At 42.5% G+C, this 18,009-nt stretch overlaps 1 protein-coding gene across 20 annotated transcripts in view; it reads right to left on the reverse strand.

The window, feature by feature from the left end:
• Positions 1-3,176: 3,176 nt before the first annotated feature.
• RAI14 (retinoic acid induced 14) overlaps positions 3,177-18,009 on the reverse strand; it is a 138,391-nt gene continuing 123,558 nt past the window's right edge. For all 20 annotated transcript variants that reach the window (XM_072824943.1, XM_072824935.1, XM_072824952.1 and 17 more), the window contains 7 exons: positions 17,477-17,563; positions 15,009-15,063; positions 12,815-12,933; positions 10,632-12,164; positions 8,947-9,096; positions 5,613-5,678; positions 3,177-5,049 (listed from right to left, as the gene is read on the reverse strand). In XM_072824943.1, the coding sequence (XP_072681044.1) occupies positions 4,972-5,049; positions 5,613-5,678; positions 8,947-9,096; positions 10,632-12,164; positions 12,815-12,933; positions 15,009-15,063; positions 17,477-17,563 (2,088 nt within the window). In that variant the 3' untranslated portion in view covers positions 3,177-4,971. The remainder of the gene's footprint in view (positions 5,050-5,612; positions 5,679-8,946; positions 9,097-10,631; positions 12,165-12,814; positions 12,934-15,008; positions 15,064-17,476; positions 17,564-18,009) is intronic.

Raw genomic sequence — 18,009 nt, forward strand, 5'->3', positions numbered from 1 at the left:
TTTGACTTTTTTCAAGATTTATTTGAATGAGAGGGAGAGAGAAAGAGAACATGTGCAGGGGGAGGGGCAGAGGAAGAGGAAGACTCTCCGCTGAGCAGGGAGATTGATTGATGTGGGCCTCAATCCCAGGACCCCAGGATCATGACCTGAGCCGAAGGCAGACTCTTAACCCACTGAGCCACCCAGGTGCCCCTAAATCTTTGACTCCTTGCATTTTAATAGAACCTTCTGATTAAATGAGATGCACTAGATAACCCAGGATAAGCTTATTTAAGGTCAGCTGATTAGCAATCTTAATTCTATCTGCCAACTTAACTTTCCTTTGCCACTTAAGATATTCAGAGTCCAGGGATCAGGACATGGACCTCTTTCCCGGGGAGTGGGGGGGTTTGGAGGGGGGAGCATTATTCTGCCTCTCAGTGTGTTTTAACTTGACTTAATTTGCACAGGTTTAAAAACATCCAGAAGTGACATTGGGAACACGTACTACTGATCTTTCTCCTGTTAAAAGCTTACATTATTTGGCAGTGTCTTGCTCCCTTCTCTCCCCTGTGCATCTCCCATTTATAATCTGGTACATCCAGTACCAGTACACAGTATTTGAATATACTGTTTCTTCCCATTTTAGGGCTTGGTTTATAATGAATGTGCAGTAGTGTCTTCCCTTACACTGACTTTTTTTTTTTTTTTAAAGATTTTACTTATTTGACAAAGAGCAGGGTGAGTGGTAGGGAGAGGGAAAAGGAAGCCCAAAGTGAAGCTTGATTCCAGGACCCTGAGATCATGAATTGAGCTGAAGGCAGATGCTTAACCAACTGAGCCACCCAGGTGCCCCCCTCCCCTCACCTCTTTCTCTTAGAGATTTACTCTTCAGAGGAGGCTTTCCATCTGCTGGAACCCATACTAATTGCCATACTAATTGCCTCAACCTTTGGGCTCCTATGGCCTACTTATGGCAACCACCATAGTTGAGCGCTTGTCCTCTGATTGTTTCACAAATATGCAACTCTCATGCTTGAGTTCTTTGCCCTGAGCTGAACAGAAATTACCACTCTGTGAATTCTTTGGTCTGTTGCTTTGCTCAGCCCCCTCTTTGCCTTGCAGTCTGCCTTTTAACTTTGCTCACAAAGCATCACCCCCGTCTTTGCTGGATGGTTTCTGCTGCTGTCAGCATCTAGCGTTCCAGTTATGCCACGTTGCACAGGGTTGTGCTTTGACACATTCTGGGAGCATTTCCCCCACACAGCATGTCATGTGTTTATCTGAAGTTGGGGGAGTTTAATTATTAAAGGCTTTGCAGTCTGTCTTCAAGTTTATGTGAGGAAAACAAATTGATGAGTCTTATTCAACCAATGTGAAGAAAAAGGCCATTCTTTCTCACACACTGTGATGACGCATATACTAGTCTACTTTTTTTGCATTCTTGTATCACATGATGGATGCTATTGCATAAATGGGCAATTTGAAAATTATTCAAGTAGCGCTCATGTGAGCATAAAGACATTTATACATAGGACATCATCCCATCATTTTAGGGCTGTGAAATACTGGAAGCATCGATAAGGAACTAATAAAACAGCACAATCATACTATGAAATATTATGCAACAGTTAAAAGGAATTAGGTGTGCTGACAGAGAACAATCTCTCTCCAAGATACTTTAAGTAATTTTTAAAGTAAGCTCTCCCTGCAACATGGGGCTTGAACTCACCACCCCAAGAGTCGCATGCTCTACCATCTGAGCCAGCCCAGTACCTCTTAAGTATAAAGTATGGTCCAGAAGAGTGTATAAAGTACACTTCTATATTTAAAGGGGAAAACAAAATACATGCCTACAGGTATATACAGACATAGAATGTCTCAGCTCATCCGAGGAACTTAATAGCTGTTGCCTCTGGAGAGGTGAACTAAGGATTGGGAGGAGAGAGATTTATTTTCAGTTTAATTTCAGTTGACATCTAGTCCTCAAAGCTTGGAAGTTTCTTTTCATACCCCAGCTCTGGCATGAAGCATTTCTTTCCATCTAAGAAGCCTGGTTTGGATGTAGCTTGGTTAACTGCCCAGCCGAGTGTGGTGTTTCTCTGAGAAATCAACTTCTGAGTTGAACTGTTGGCCTCCATTGAAGTAAGTTCTGCTCACAGGGTGGATGCACTTGATAATTTAAAATAGTTAATAAATTCATATCCCATTTGCATTATTTTCATTAACTTGTCTTTTGTCTTCAGGGTAGGGGAGGAAATTAAAGGTCCAATTAAGCATGCATGGTGTGTAGTGATGAAAGCTGAGTAGAGGCAGGAGAACCAAGTTGAGTAAAGGAAGACGGCCCATTGTATTATGATAAAGAATGTTACTTAAATAACGGCAACCATTTTATTGTCGTTTGGTGTTTTTTTTTTTTTTTTTTTTTTTAAGATTTACTCATTCATTTTTAGAGGAGGAGGGAAGTGCAGAGGAAGAGAATCTCTCCAGCAGACTTCCCACCAAGCAAGGAACCAGATGTGGGGTTCCATCCCACAACCCATGAGATCATGGGCTGAGCCCAAACCAAGAATCAGATGCTTAACTGATTGAGCCACCCATGGACCCTGTCATTTGGTGTTTTAATTATGATTCAGCCTGTGAAAATTCACCCTAATGAGTTTTTTTTTTAAAGGAATGAATTATCCTTATAATATGATAAGAAAAGGTATTTGATTTTTTTTTTTTTAAAGCATGGGCATGTATTACCTTTTTAAAAAAGGAAAAGGAAAGAGAAAAAAAAATCTAATGGAAGATTTTTTTTTTATTTTCCTAATGGAAGATTTTAACTACTTAAGAAGACTGCAGACAACCGAGAGGCAGTTTTGAATTGAAGAGCCATGATGCAGCTGCCCACTAGGCGACGATGCTTGGGGTTCAGTTGCTAATCAGCTGACTTTAAACAAAGATTCTTCTGGGTTATCTGGGTGGGTATGATGTAATCAGAGGGGTCTTCTAAAGTGGAAGCAAGAGTCAGAGTCTGAGATTAAAGATGCTAGGAGGTGGCAAGGAGGTACAGGTAGCAAGAGACTGTGGACCATTGCCTGCCACTGAATTTGACTGGGACGAAAAACACCCTCACACCCAAGCGCTCCTGACCTGATCCTCAGAAGCCATATACATATGGCTTGAATGCACCAAAAAACCAACCACAGAGATGCAAAATGAAACAGAAGTTTATTTTCTGCAATACCTTCTGTAAATTACAAAGGCAAAATGCTATAAACTACAGCATATAACTTTTCAATATTTAACCAGAGTACTTATAATAATAAATATGCATCCTGAAACAAGATAAAAGGCTACACTTTGCCAGGCATCCTACAAAAATGTCTCAAGTTTTATACTCTGCAGCATTTCTGCGCGGGGGCAGGAGGGGGGGCGGCTGCTTGTATTAAGTGCTGTGACAAAAAGTCCTTTCACATTTCTTTGGAGCATTTTCGAAATTGCTGAACTATAAACAACTTAAGAAAAGTAACACCAAGCTTGAAAGCCATTTTTGCTTTGCTGTCCTTGGTCCTCAGCCAAGGCAGATGAACACATCCTCCGATACAGCCAAGCACCCTGTGCGCCCAGGCAGCCCTGCGGTACGTGGGTGCGGTCAGAGCAGGCCTGCACTTTTAGTTATATACTCCGGAGATGTCTGCATTCAGCTGGCATCCCTCAGTAAGGACAATGCCGTAAGGAAGCTGCAAGCAAGTTCAAATATTTTTTAACCTGAAAGTAAAGTGAACAGAAATATCTTCCCCCACGACTTTTGCTATGCACCATCACATGTACCATATTAGGATTTCAGCGTCAACGGTGGAAAAGCGGTACCAACAGTCCTTCCAGAGAGAATTGTTGGGCGCCGGTAGAGCTGGGGTATTCCCAAATACTTCGTGGGTAAAAGGACGATTTAGTATCTTCAGTTCTAAGGACACAATGGCAGAGGGTCTAGGAGTACTGGTGGCAGCTCATGTTGAGTTTGGAATAGGAATACCTAACTACCCTTGGCTATAGCTGAAAACTCTGAAGAAAAAGTTAATGCTTTAAAAAAGTCGCAAGCATGGTTACCTAAAAATACTCTGTTAATAGAGTCTAATGTAAATTTCACTTATTTAGGGGTTTAGCTATGAAAACATCTTTAAGAGCCAATAAAAAATATTGTAGAGAGAAAAAAAAAATTTCTAAAAAAATTGAGGTTAAGAACTATGAGGCATTTCTTTTGGCTGTAAACGCACAGTCTACCTTCCCTTGTTGAAACACAAACGTCCAGATTCCTGAGCTTCGCCCATAACAGCAGGAGGCCAGTTTGCATAGAAAATTTGCACTCTGTCAACAATTTGCTTCAAAAGAACTCCTAAGGACAATTTGCTTTTGTTTTCCCACTTCGTAGTTTAGTGAAGAGCCCTCTTCAGACTGTGGGACTGGCAAGCAGGGGCGATGAGCTATCTAAGGCAGATGGGGGGCAGGATGGAATCAAGAGTTTGAAAATCCACAGGATATCACGATCAAGGCTCTTAAGCGGAAACCACCTAACGAGCGCCATCCTAATTTGGTCGTGTTTTAGGACTGGAAGCCGAAGGCAAAAACAGCCCCCCCTGGTGCTGAATGGCACAGCCTGAGTGGAGGGACAAAAGCAACATGGAGCCGGGGAACCCCCTCAGCTACCAAGGAGGGTGCCCAGCCGCCAGCACCAGGACCAGCCCCTGGGTGTGGCTGACCCCAGCTCCGGGATCTGAAGGGATAATAGGGAGTGTCACCTCTGCTGCTCTGAAGTCCCTAAGCAGTTGTGAGGAGGACAGTCTTCTCCAGGGCCCAGTCCTCAGAAAGCTGCCTTTGGAAAGGAAAAAGCTCTGCTAGGCCACGGTGTGTACCACGGGGGAGCACAATGGCAGTGGTTGCCGACAACTCCAGATCTACCACGAAGATGGACAACAAGGGGGGCAGTGTCCTGCTGAGGGAGCCATTTTACTTTTTCTGGGACTGGTTTTTACACATGGTAAGGATTTGCTTCAGTACTTTCTGGACGTCTTCATCCATCTGGCCCTAGGGAATTCAAACAAAAGACAATCAGTAGAACCTAAGTTGAGTGCTGGCTGTCTCCCCAAGGGAATAACCTGGCTGGGATGAAGCCCTTGGCTTTCCCCCCCAGATCTTCCAATGGAATGTTAGTCCTATGGATTCCCACATTTCTATGAGGGGCTGAGAGAGATGGCCCTGCTCTTTTCCCTCTGGATGATGATGAGGCTGGGTCTACTAGGGTCGCCAGCAAAGGGTTTCTGGGTCTCAGCTGCCAATGTGAGCCCAGCTGGCCAAGCCACCAACAGTCATGGGGTGAGAATGTGCTGATGGCTCCGAGAATATGGGCATGCCTGAAAATAAAGTCTGGGCTGCTCCTCCTAGTGGGGGTAGCAGCCACATCCTCCTCCATTTCTCAACAAGTGATGAGGCTGTTCTCCATAAATGATGTAAAAAGGCATTTTAAAGCTTCTCAAAGAGATTCTCCTTGAATTCTCATTTGTTCTGCTAGTTTAAGGATGGGAGTTTGGGTGACATCTGATGTAGTATTTCTTCAGGACACCCAGGTACTCCACAGGCTGTTAGCATACCTGCACAGCATACAGAAGATGCATTCTGTAAACAGATATGACCTCCTGGTGTTGTTTCTTGCATTCCTGGAAAGAGACGATTTGACACTGTTAAGAGCTTAGGAGACCTTCAAGGAACAAAATCTCAAAACTGTAAGAAAGCTGTCACCAAATGCTACCCAAGTGATTCCCTCCACCAAATCCTAGCATATGAGGCTTTCACAATCGTGGGCTCACTGAGTTGTATATTTCTGAACACTTGTTACTATTCCTAGGGAAACATCTGCCAGTATTCTTAGGGGAAAAGCATCTACCTAGTTCCTATTTTGGTATGTCAACTCTAGAAGAAAATTCATGCAAAAAAAGTAGTTATTATATAATCCTACCTTCATTTAAAAGTGTATGTATACATAATTATGCAAATATATAGATACATTCACACAAAGTAAATAGTGTAAAGAAACATATCGAAAAAAAAAAAAAAAAGAAACATATCGAATGCAAAAAGTGACCATCTCAGAGTGGTTGGCTTATGGACAATTCTTATTTATAGAAACTTTTCAAGAGTCTTCTGTATTTTCCAACTTCCACACAATAACCAAATATTTATTAATTTTTAAAATCTATTCTTTTAAAAGGAGTTACTGGTGTCTCATTCTATAGCTAGTCATATAGTCCCCAGGGAGTTCAATTACTCAACTCTCAGTGTACCCAGGAGATACACGAGGGTGGTGGCACCAATCTCAACTGGTTCCTCAGGACCACTGTTTGTGCTTTTATTTCTCCTTGTTGAGCTATTATTCCAATTCCTCTTGGTAACTATTTCAAGAACCTTCACTCAGCTCCAAACCCTTCTAAGAAGATGGTTTTCCTCCTATTTCATGATGAAAATTGAGACTATCATATATAGACCACTTCAAAAGTCTACAAAAGTCCATCAATACCCCTCTCACCTGCTTCTATGAATGTCAGAACATGAGGTATCCTTCCTATTCAAGGACAACCTTTGAACTTCAGTCCTTTGAAGGTCGCGCTATCTGAAAGTGTGCTTAGGACCTCCCTCCGTGTTGTTTCCTCCCATCTTTGGGACATCTCCACTCAGTCATTTAAAATTTCATCTCTGATCAATGTCCTCCTTTCCATCCCTGTTTCTGTCATCACTTAGATGACTGCAATATATCCACGTGCACAAGCCACTAATGCCTCAGTCTCACAGTTCCCCAGTGTTCACCTCCCTGACTTGCTGCCCTCCTTTTGGCCATGTACTCTCACGGTCGCAGCCCTGCCTCTGTCATTACCTCTGAAATCTCATAAGAAAGCACCTCACTGGGGTAAGCCCAGGTGGCTCAGCAGTTTAGCGCTTGCCTTCAGCCCAGGGCATGATCCTGGAGACCTGGGATCGAGTCCCACATCGGGCTCCCTGCATGGAGCCTGCTTCTCCCTCTGCCTGTGTCTCTGCCTCTCTTTCTCTCTGTGTCTCTTATGAATAAATAAATTAAAATCTTTATTAAAAAAAACGAAAGCACCTCACCCTCTGGTCACCAGCTCCTACCTGTCCAGCAAATCTGCTTAAGGCTTCCCCTTCCCCCACCTTCTGCTGTGGTCCTTCAGCCTCCCAGGATACCTGGCTACTCGGTCACTTCTCTAGGGCAGCCTACTGCAGTCCAGATTCCACCCCACCACTCCATTGGGACTGTCTTTGCGAAGACTGCCAAGGGGCACCTAAATGCCCCATCTCAGGCCTTGCTGCCTCCTGCCTATCCCTTCGAGATTTGGCACAAGCATAAGCATCACCTCCACCAGTGGATGCTTACCACATCGAGAATATGGAAAGGCATGGAGTATAAATTCACTGAAGGCAGGGACTGTGTCTTATTCCTGGTATAATATTAATTAAATGTGTTGAAAATGGTAAAAATGATTATATAAACCATTAGCACTTTACAAGTCTGTGATAACTGCTTCATCAGAAAAATGACCTGCAGAACACACCAGAGACCATCTTCTCATCCCCGATCATTCCTTCACTGCTAGAACTGATAACACAAACTAGCTGGTTGTGTACTCTGTGGTCAGCCAGAGTAAACCTGAGTTCACCAGGATCATGTGTGTACTGAAGAATTCACACAATCCACCTGTTGGTAAATGGAAACTAGAGTGTCTAGGACAGGCCAACCCTTGGCTTCACATGGAAAATGCAACATACCTGTGTCAACTAAAACCTTAACAAACATTGTGGTAGGTGAAATAATGGCCCCGCAAAGATGTCTACACTCCAGTCCCAAGAGCCTGTGGAATGTTACCTATTTGGTGAAAGGGACCTTGTAGTTGGATTAAGTAATCCCTTAAATGAAATCACAAGTTTCCTTCAAAGAGAGAAGCAAGGTCGATGGTAGAAGGAGGAGATGGGAGGACAGAACCAGAGGTGGAGTGGTATGAAGGTGGAGGTAGGGTCCATAAGCCAAGGGATTCAGGTGGCCTCTGAAGGCTAGAGAAGGCAAGGAAACAGATTCTCCTCTAGAGCTTCTTAGAAGGAACCAGCCTGGCTGACATCTTGACTTTAGTGAAACTGATTTCACATTCATCATCTCCAGAAATTTTTTTAAAAAAGATTTTTATTCATTTATTTGAGAGAGCATGTGTGTATGAGTGAGCACAACAGGGATGGTGGGGGTAGAGGGGTAGGAGGAGCAGAGGGGTAAGGGAGAAGGGCAAGTAGACTCTGCGTGCTGAGTGTGAGCCCCACGTAGTTCCACCCCAGGATCCTGAGATCACTACCTGAGCCGAAAACCAAGAGCAGGATCCTTCACTGACTGAGCCACCCAGGCGCCCCAATCTCCAGAATTTTAAAAGCACAGATTCTTGTTTCAAACCAAGTTTATGTCGATCTGTCACAACAGCCATATGAAATGAAAGGACTTTCCCAGGTAAAATAAGCAGAGGGGCCAAGGAGCAACTCAGATGCACAGATGCACACCTAATCAGAGATCCCTGCCCCTAATAAGAAAAAAATTATTGCCACTGCCAGAGACGATAAAGACTATGATAGAAAAATGGAGAGGAGGTAAAAAGTTAGTGGATGAGTAAGCACGAAGCCTGCCCCACTGTCCTGCCAACTCCTCCCTTCTCAGAGATGCAGGTGACCCCCCTCGTCGGTGATGCCCGGGAACGCCACCACTTCCTCCTCCTGCCCTCTCCCAAGGTGGCTTCAGTCAACTGCCCTGCAGAGCGCCACTCCGACAGGCTGGGACTCTTCTCACCCCTACCCGCACCCCCTCCCAGTTGAGCTGGTGTGGAATCGGCCTCGCCCACCCCATCCCCACCCACAGCCGGCAGCGGAAAGAAGTCCACTCACAGCCAGCTGGTTCTGGAGCTGCTTGACCTGCTGCTGCAGCACTTCCAGCTGCTGACTCTGCCTCTTGGATGAGCTCGTGGAGTACGAGAGCTGTGACAGGCTGTTCAGAGCCTCCTTCAACTTGGTGACTTCCTTCGACATCTCACTGATCTGGCAAGAGAGAAGAACTATCAGCGGGAGAAACAGTGAAGCAAAATTCCAGAGTTCGAAGCCTCCAACACAGCCTCTGGGACTCGAGACTTTGGAACAATTTCTTTTTTTAAAAGAACCCCATAATATGAAATAGGTAACAAACCCACATGGCCCTCTAAGGCCATTACACTCAAATGAGGGCCCCGGATTCAATCTTGTGCTTTGATGCATGAGGGTAACAAAAGCTATGACACGGATTTTCTTTTTTACTCTGAAAGGGGGTATTGCTGAAAAATATAAAGCTGAACCAGGTTATCAGGCATTCTTTATCTGGAGACAGCTATGTCTCGTTCAGTAGTGCTGACACGGGCAATCGGGAGTAAGTTCTAGGAGCCCTGATTCCTAGACATCAGGACATCTTGCTTTAAAGTAAACACAACCCTCCCTGCAACCTGGCCTCTGCCTTCCCACGTCCTGCCCCCCTCTTGGCTTTGGAAGCTCTTTTTGTAATTTTCATTATATTAAAGGAATAAATGATAAACAGTGGTCTGATCGGTGCCATTCAGAACACCTGCCCTAGGGGACCAGGGATACGGAGTGGATTCAGGCCGGGACCTATTGTGAGCCTCCCTTTGTTTTCCTCCTCCCTCCAAGCCACACCCAGCCCATCTCTCATCGCCTGCTCCCACTACCCTCCCCCATACGCCTTGGAGGAGAGGGCCAGGGAGGGCGGTTCTCACAGTGACTCAGGGCAAAACTCATGGAGCTCAGGGAAGCAGGATTAAGTCTAGGAGTATTTGAGTTTCCATATAATGGAAGAATCTGCCTGGATCCCATGAGTTCAAGTTCAAGATGGGTCACAGAGGCCTCTCAGTTTTTGGGTTCACTTCTGATCCCTGCCACTTGGCAGTGCTTCTGTAAAATCATTTTAAAAGGGAAAACAGGGGCAGCCCCGGTGGCTCAGCGGTATAGCGCCTGCCTTTAGTCCAAGGTATGATCCTGGAGACCCAGGATCAAGTCCCGCGTAGGGCTTCCCGCATACAGCCTGCTTCTCCCTCTGCCTGTGCCTGTGCCTCTCTCTCTCTCACTCATGAATGAATGAATAAATAAATAAATAAATGGGAAAACATGTGCTACATATGTGAAAATGCTTTAAGGGGACTGATAGAAGATCAATTTTTTTAATTTTTAATTTTTTAAAAGATTTTATTTATTTATTCATGAGAGACACAAAGAGAGGCAGAGACACAGGCAGAGGGAGAAGCAGGCTCCACGCAGGAAGCCTGATGTGAGACTCGATCCCCGGACTCCTCCAGGATCACGCCCTGGGCCAAAGGCAGCCCTAAACCACTGAGCCACCCAGGCTGCCCCTCAATTTTTTTTTTTAGAACATGAATGTCCAACCTACTAATCTTAACGTGGCCGTGGGGACAGATGGAGTCACGTGCAGAGCTTCTGCGCCTTCACAACAGGCCAGTGCTAACCAGCGCTGGACACGTTAACGGCGGTAAGGGTGCTAGCTGGAAACACGACGGCAATGGAATCTCACCAACCTTCTTGTCTTTATCCTCCTCCAGTCTGGAAGAGCTCTCCGACTGTCTCTTCAGCTCGGCCAGCTCTTCCTGAGCGTGCTGGAATTGCTGCCGGAATTCATGGGCTTCCTGCTCTTTGGCTTTGAAGAGAGCCTGAATATTCTCCTTTTCCCTTTTCATCTGGGAGACCTCACTTCTGATCTGGGCAACCTCCGAATGGGCCTTCTCTTTCTCTTTCACCGAATCCTTCAATTTGGAGGCCAACACGCTCACTTCGCTTTCTAACGACGACTGGAGCTTTGCGTAGGCAGACCTGGGCACCATGGCGTCGGTCATCGCGGCCTTCTCTTCCTGGAGCTGCTTCTCCAGCTTTGCCACTTCTCCTTCCTTGCTTGCGAGGTGTTCTTTGAGACCGCTTATCGTTTCCTCCATCTCTTTGGCAGTAGCCCGCAGCGTGGTTATCACTTGCAAATGTTCTGTGATGGAGACAGAGTTCTCTTTCTGTGCGTCCACCAGCTGTTTGAGCTGGGTCAACTCACTCAACACCTTTGAGTACTGAGACTTCATTTCGGACAGGGCCTCTTCTGCCTTAGCTCTGGATACGTTCGTCACTTGCATCAGTTTCTCATGCTCCGCTTTATGGATATAGTCGGCCGTTACGTCTTCTAGAGATTTCCTCTTCCTATAATCCTCCAGCTCGGCCTGTGCTTCCTTGTACAGCTGGGACAGCTCGCTCACCTGTTTGTTGAGTTCATCTATCATCCTGTTCATGGCCTCTTTCATGTCCTCGGCTTCGTCGCCGGCCTCCTGTGTCATCTGACTCTTGAGGGCATCTTTTAATTTCATGATTTCTTCTTGGGCCTCTTGGTACTTCTCAAACAAAAATGCTTTCTCCTTATTCATGTTCTCAATAACAGAGCAATATGAACTTTTCATTTCCTCGTACTCTTCCACAGGAGGCTTAATCACCATACCTTTCTCCCTCTCTATAAGTTTTTCTTCTAGCTCTCTCACTTTTTCTTTATTTCTCTCACTTTCTTCTACTGCGTTCTGGAGGTCCTGCTTTAGCACATCTATTTCCTCCTCGGTGATCCTTAGCTCCTGAAGACGCGAGTAACTGTCCACACTTTCAGGCGAGACGAGGCCCAGTTTCATCTGCTTCTGCACGTTGAGGACTTCTTTCATTGCCTCCTCATACTTGCTCTGGGTTTCTTTCAGTTTCTGGCTGAGGTCAGAGCCGTTCTCGGAAATCTCTGCACTGTTTACATACACTGGTTCCTCCCTTCTGGACTGGAGCTCAGCCTGGAGCTGCTGCTTCTCTGCTTCGGAGCTCTCCAGTCTTTTCTGCAGGTCTTGCAAAATCTCTTGTAGTTGCTGAATTCGGCCCTCACTGTCGAGAGTGGATTTACTCAAGGAATGTGTTAAGACAGATGGAGATGATTTGGAGTCTGGAGAAGTTTCATTAGGTTTGCCCAGGGGTGGAGCCAAGTCAGTTTGAGTGGAATGGTAGGAATCAAAGCTCAGGTCTGCTTCAGCCTCTTTGGGTGATTTGGCCTGGGGAAAAGGCAAGAATGAAATGGCACCAAAGATGTGGTCAGGTGAGCAAGCAACTGGAAGGAGAGAACAAATCCAGAGCTTACGTGTGGGAGAGCTGCAGGGTCACTTTATGTGTACTCTTGCCCCACAACAAAATATGGCCTGATACATGAGGGTTAGATTAATGACACTAAGCTTATTCTGTGCTCTATCAGGACAGCTGATTTGTACCACTTTAAAAACACAAGATTTGTTTGGACTCCAAAGCCTCTGACTTAAAAATTTTCCTTTGCTTCTCCTCTCATTCCAGTTGCCAGAAGGGGCAATGGGCTTTATACAGCTACTTATTTAAATTCTTAAATCTGCTGAATGATCAGCTTTACTAAATGAATGGTTGATTATACGCACACACACACACGTCATATATAATATACACTAAGTATATAATTATATATAATTTATCAATTTAGCAATTTACAGAAATCGAATTAATGAATACCTCTCTCAACAAACAGGTAATCTGAAACTATGAAATGCTTATGGCTAACTATATTTAAAAAGGAAGAAATTAATGGAGATGTTTGTAACAAAATATCATCTGACTAACCTGAAAAAATCCAATTGTCTGACCCTATAGAAGAGTCTGTGGTCACAATCTCTATACCCACCTGTAATTTATCTTGTAATTCCTTATTGTGTAAGGTAAGAGAAGCGACTTTTGCTTGCAACAAGACAAGAAGATCTTGCTGGTCAGCTTCAGAACTTACATCCAACAAGCTATCAGCACCTTGGAAAAGGGAAAAGCAATTTAAAATAATATTTAAAAAACCAGTATTTCTCTGACCTTTAACTAAGTCACTTTCTAACCAGTCCAATGCTTCTTCCTGGTCCGGACTATGAATGAAAGCCCCTAGCAGCTGGGAGATGAACAGTAATTCTCAGGTCCTGGAGTTTCCTTACTACGGTATTCCCAGCACAGGACTAGATGCCTGGATGTGTATAAGCTCATCTGAAAACTGATGGATCTGGGGTGCATGGGTGGCTGGCTCAGTTGGTTAAGCGTCTGCCTTTGGCTCAAGTCATGATCCTGGGGTCCTGGGATCGAGCCTCACATCGGGCTCCCTGCTCATCAGGGAATCTGCTTGGGATTCTCCCTCTCTCTCCATCCCTCCCCCAACTCATGCTCCCTCTCTCTTCTAATAAATTTAAAAAAAAAATCATTAAAAAAAACTGATGGATTTGCTCATATGTCTTCCATTCACCTGATTAAGTGTCTGTCATATCTTAGTTGCTTTTTGTTCCTCCCATGCCTAATAAGTCCCATTTCTGTGAGTCCTTTTAGAAATATGCTGGTTCACTTCTTATCCCTATCACCATGACTCCAGTTCAAACTTTATCACCTAGCTTGGAAACCCTGCAAATAGCCCTGTAACAAAGCTCTCTCTCTCTCCTCTCTGTAGTAAAAATATAGCCTTGCCCCATACTGTTAGGCTAATCTTCCTAAAACATGCTTTGATAGGGTCATTCCTGTGGTTCAAGTGCTTTAATCACTCTCTCTCCAAAATTAATCTCCAGATTCTTTACTTTGGGTTAAGGCCACCATAATCTGGTGCCAATGTACTTTTTAGGTGTATGATCCATGATCTCTAGTTGATCACATCTTCCTCTATATTCTCAACACAGGGATGCTGCTTTAATTCTTCATGTATACGACTGCCTTCATAGCATCTCTTTGGTTAAGTCACTTGTGCATCTTTCAAGACCCACATCAAACTTTGCTTCCTCCTTACAGCATTTGATGACCTGATGACCACCCCACCATGAAACAGTCTCCTCTGAATCCCACAATCCTGCTGCTGGCAAGCCATAACTTTTTGACATCCTCCTGATTATCATGCTAAAATAACATCTAAAGCAATGATACTCAAAGTGCTTACTGAGACAAGAACCCTGCTCCAGAATGTTATTCAGCACACTGCTGCCTTCATGCAGTGTTCCTATGGGAGCAGCGGGGGTGGGGGGAGGGTGGGAGGGGTCTGCTGGACAAAACAGTGTGCCCAGCAATATAGCTGGATGACTTTCTGGTGCAAACGCCTTATTTCATATAGACTGGCAACAGTTTGCAGACCACAATCTGAATAGCACTGATCTACATATTTTAATGTTATTTTATTACTATAGAGCTATAGTGGCTGAGTTGGTTAAGCGACCAACTCTTGGTTTTGGCTCAGGTTGATCTCAGGGTTGTGGGATCGAGCCCCAAGATTCTCTCCCTCTGCCTCTCCTTCTACTTGTGCATGCATGCACTCTCTAAAATAAATAAATAAATCTTTAGAATAAAATAAAATGAATAAAAGAGAATATGTAGGCTACAGTAATTTAAAAGCTGATTTTGTAATACATCAAAAAACAAGAATTTGGCAGCAGGTCTAATAATTGCTGTATTTCTGGAAGAGAGACTGTAAATGGTATTTCAAGATACCTGCAATAATAGGAGACATAGGTGACATGACATTATCTGTGAATTCTCTTGTTGGCAAAGTCACTGGTCTGCTGATATCACTGGGGGGTTATTTGTCTATATTTAAAATTGAGGGAAGTGCTAACATTTAGTTAGGGACAAATGAAAACAGAGATATATTTTTTTCACGCCCATGCTTAGAGACTCCTTAAAATCCAGGTGAAAGCCTCAGGGAGTACAGGAAGTGTCAGCCTGTGTAGTATTGGCAGCTCTGGGGTGGCAGGCATCCCAGGGTTCTCCAACCCCCCTACACTTCCTCCCAGCTTGGCCTTTGCTCTCTTTAAATGGGCATGGACTACAGACCTGTCAAAGGAACACAAACAGGTGCCCCTTCATCTTACCTGTGGTGCTGTCACTTAGTCTATCTTTGTTTTCTTGTATAGAACTGATCTCAGCCTGTAGAAACACAAAAATGACTTCAAAGAATATTCCTGACTATAATAGTCCTTAAAAGCAGCAAGCAAATTTTCCTCCCTGAGTTGACACAGAACAGTTATCCTTCTAGAAAAAGTTAGAAAATCCCCAGGAAAGAAAGTATTTTAAAATAGAAGTGTATAAAAGTGAAAATTATCTACTAACATATAATCTCTAAAACATCAGGTTCCAGAACATATAATCTCAAATGTTTTTCAGAAATTTCATTTAATCAGTATAATACAAATATCTTTTAGTATTATAATAATTTTATATCTATGTCCTAAAAATTGAGATGGCAAATATTACCTTCATAATGAAGTCAAATACAAGTTTCACCTGTCTGGATAATACATTGATTAAAATAAATAGAAGTACTCTTTAGCTTTACTATTTTATAAATTAACTGTTATTAATACATTATTATTAATATTTTTAAGAGAAGTTGTAGTAAATAGACGTGTCAGGGATGTTATAGGTAATTTTACAAGGGAATAAAAGTTTTATGGTAATGGATTGACAATCCCCTGATTTCCTCTGAACCTTTGTCCCTGAATATCTGTCTGCAAATACATTGTAAAAATTCTTGCAACTTCAAAGCCAGACTTTCATTTCAAAACAAAATACAACAAGTTGCCAGAAATTACTGTGTTTCATCCAGATGAGCCATAGACCTGATAAAAAAGATAAGTTTTCAGCAAAGGGACTTTTGTGAAACCCCAAAATGCTAAAAATAAAGTGGCTCATTTTTGGCAAGTGCTTATCTTCACAAAAAGCTGTCTTTTCACTTTATAAAAATAGATGTTTATTTTTATTTTTCAACTATTTTAAGGTACAATAAACAGCATCCATTTAAAGTTGAAGGTGTAAGGAGTTCTGATAGATACATACCCATGGAACCACCACTATAATCAAGACACAGCATGTTTCTATTAACTCTACAAGTTTTCTCATGCTTCAACACAGCCAATCCCTGCCCACCTTATCCCCAGGCAACTGCCACTCTCCTTTCTGCATTATCTAGAATTCCTATAAATGGAGTGTCACGGGTATGAATATGTCGGGCTTCTTTCACTCAGCATGATCTTTAGATTCATCTATGATGCTGCTTGGACAGCTCTGCATCCTTTTTTATGGCTACATAATAAACTGTATGGACATATCTCAATATCCTTATCCATTCACTTGCCAACAGACATTTGGATTGTCTCTAGTTTTGGGATACTCAAATAAAGCTGCTACAAACATTTGTATATACAATTTTTGGAGACATACATTTTAATTTCTCTTGGATAAACATCAATGAGAGGACGGCTAGATCATATGTCAAGTGTATAATGAACTTTTAAAGAAACCCAGTTTTTCAAGTAGTCATGCTTCTTTACATTCCTACCAACAGAGTACAGCAATTCTAGTTTTTCCACGTTATCACCCTAGCCATTCTAAATAGCGTCCCTTTTAATCTTTGTATGGGTGTGTGTGTGTGTGTGTGTGTGTGTGTGTGGTGGGGGGAGTGGTTAAAGAAATGAAAGTCTTTTCACACTATTTCTGAAAATTGTAATTTGTGATATCATTCTTTGGAATGCATTGTGTCTTTTGAGTCATAATCGTATTAGAAGATATTAGGGTACTCACTGTAAGAGCATAACTTTCTTTCCTTTCATAGGTATTCATCTTAAGAATTTATTAATAAAATCGAGTTAAAGTGGTAGAAATGTTGACAGAATCTTTCAGATCCCTGGGCATACAAGTTAAAAGAGAATTTATCTTCAGTAATTCTTAAATGGAGGAAACAAAAAGTATACAATGATACCACTGCAATTTTCATTTTAACAATTAAAAATTTTATTTTCTAAAAAATAAAAAAAATAAAAAAAAATAAAAAATAAAAAATAAAAATTTTATTTTCTCTCCAAGCATAATTTCCTAGTGATGGTTAGGTAAACAGATAATAAATTGAAATATACTCCCATTTATTAAAATACTTTCCAACAACAAATCTAAAGAATCAGAATGGATTTTCTAAAATCAATGCATACTAGTTGAAAAAAAAAGTTTAATTAAAATCTACAATTGGTTGTCAGTAAGACATCAGAGAATAATCAACATTTCTTTCTTTTTTGAGTGTTTAGTAAGAAGACTGGCTGTCAGGAAAGTTTTTGTCCCTTTTTGTAAAAGGAAGAGAATTAGTTATTACTTAATGATGTTATTTATTCACTCTACTCTTTTTGTGTGGAGTCCATGCTGGGAGAAATGACTGAAGAGTGCTTCATGATGAAAAGGTTGTGAACCAATCACTGGAAAATCTGTTCTGTTTTGTCCTATGTTGTCCCACTTAAATCACATCTATTATGTATCTTAAGATTCAAAATAAATTGAACACAGAAGGAAATACCTTGAAGGGTGGTTCGGCAAAAAACACAGATTCCTTTCCCGAAAGTGGTGTTGAAGTTATTGATCTTGGGGAAGACACGTCACTCAACTTAAAAGACAAAATGAAAATCACAGATAAAGAGTGCTTCTTCAAAGTCTTTTCTTCTCCAGGGCCAAAGAATTCACCTACTTAATCACTACAAATAAATCTAATGGCAACCTTCCTTAGTCTCAATTCACGGGTATTTTCAACGTAGTGTGGACCCTCAAATACTGACAGTTCGCAGAGTGTAATTAAGTAACTCTGCTCCTATATTCACTAGAAGCAACTCTCAAAACCCATAAAGCTTCTGTGGCATGGTGAGAATATTATCAGTGAATATGCTCATGTAGTTGAGATATTCCTCTCAACTATTTGAGACATTTCACAGACATCCAAGCTTCCTCGTTTAGGCAGTCATCACTATACACTCAGAAATGAAAGCTACTTTTACTATTAGCCAACCTTCAATGTAATTACAGAGGCAAATCTATTTTAGCAGTGTTTTAAGAAAC

This window comes from Canis lupus, chromosome 4 (genome assembly GCF_048164855.1).
Source record: "Canis lupus baileyi chromosome 4, mCanLup2.hap1, whole genome shotgun sequence".
In the NCBI taxonomy this organism is placed as follows: Eukaryota; Metazoa; Chordata; class Mammalia; order Carnivora; family Canidae; genus Canis; species Canis lupus.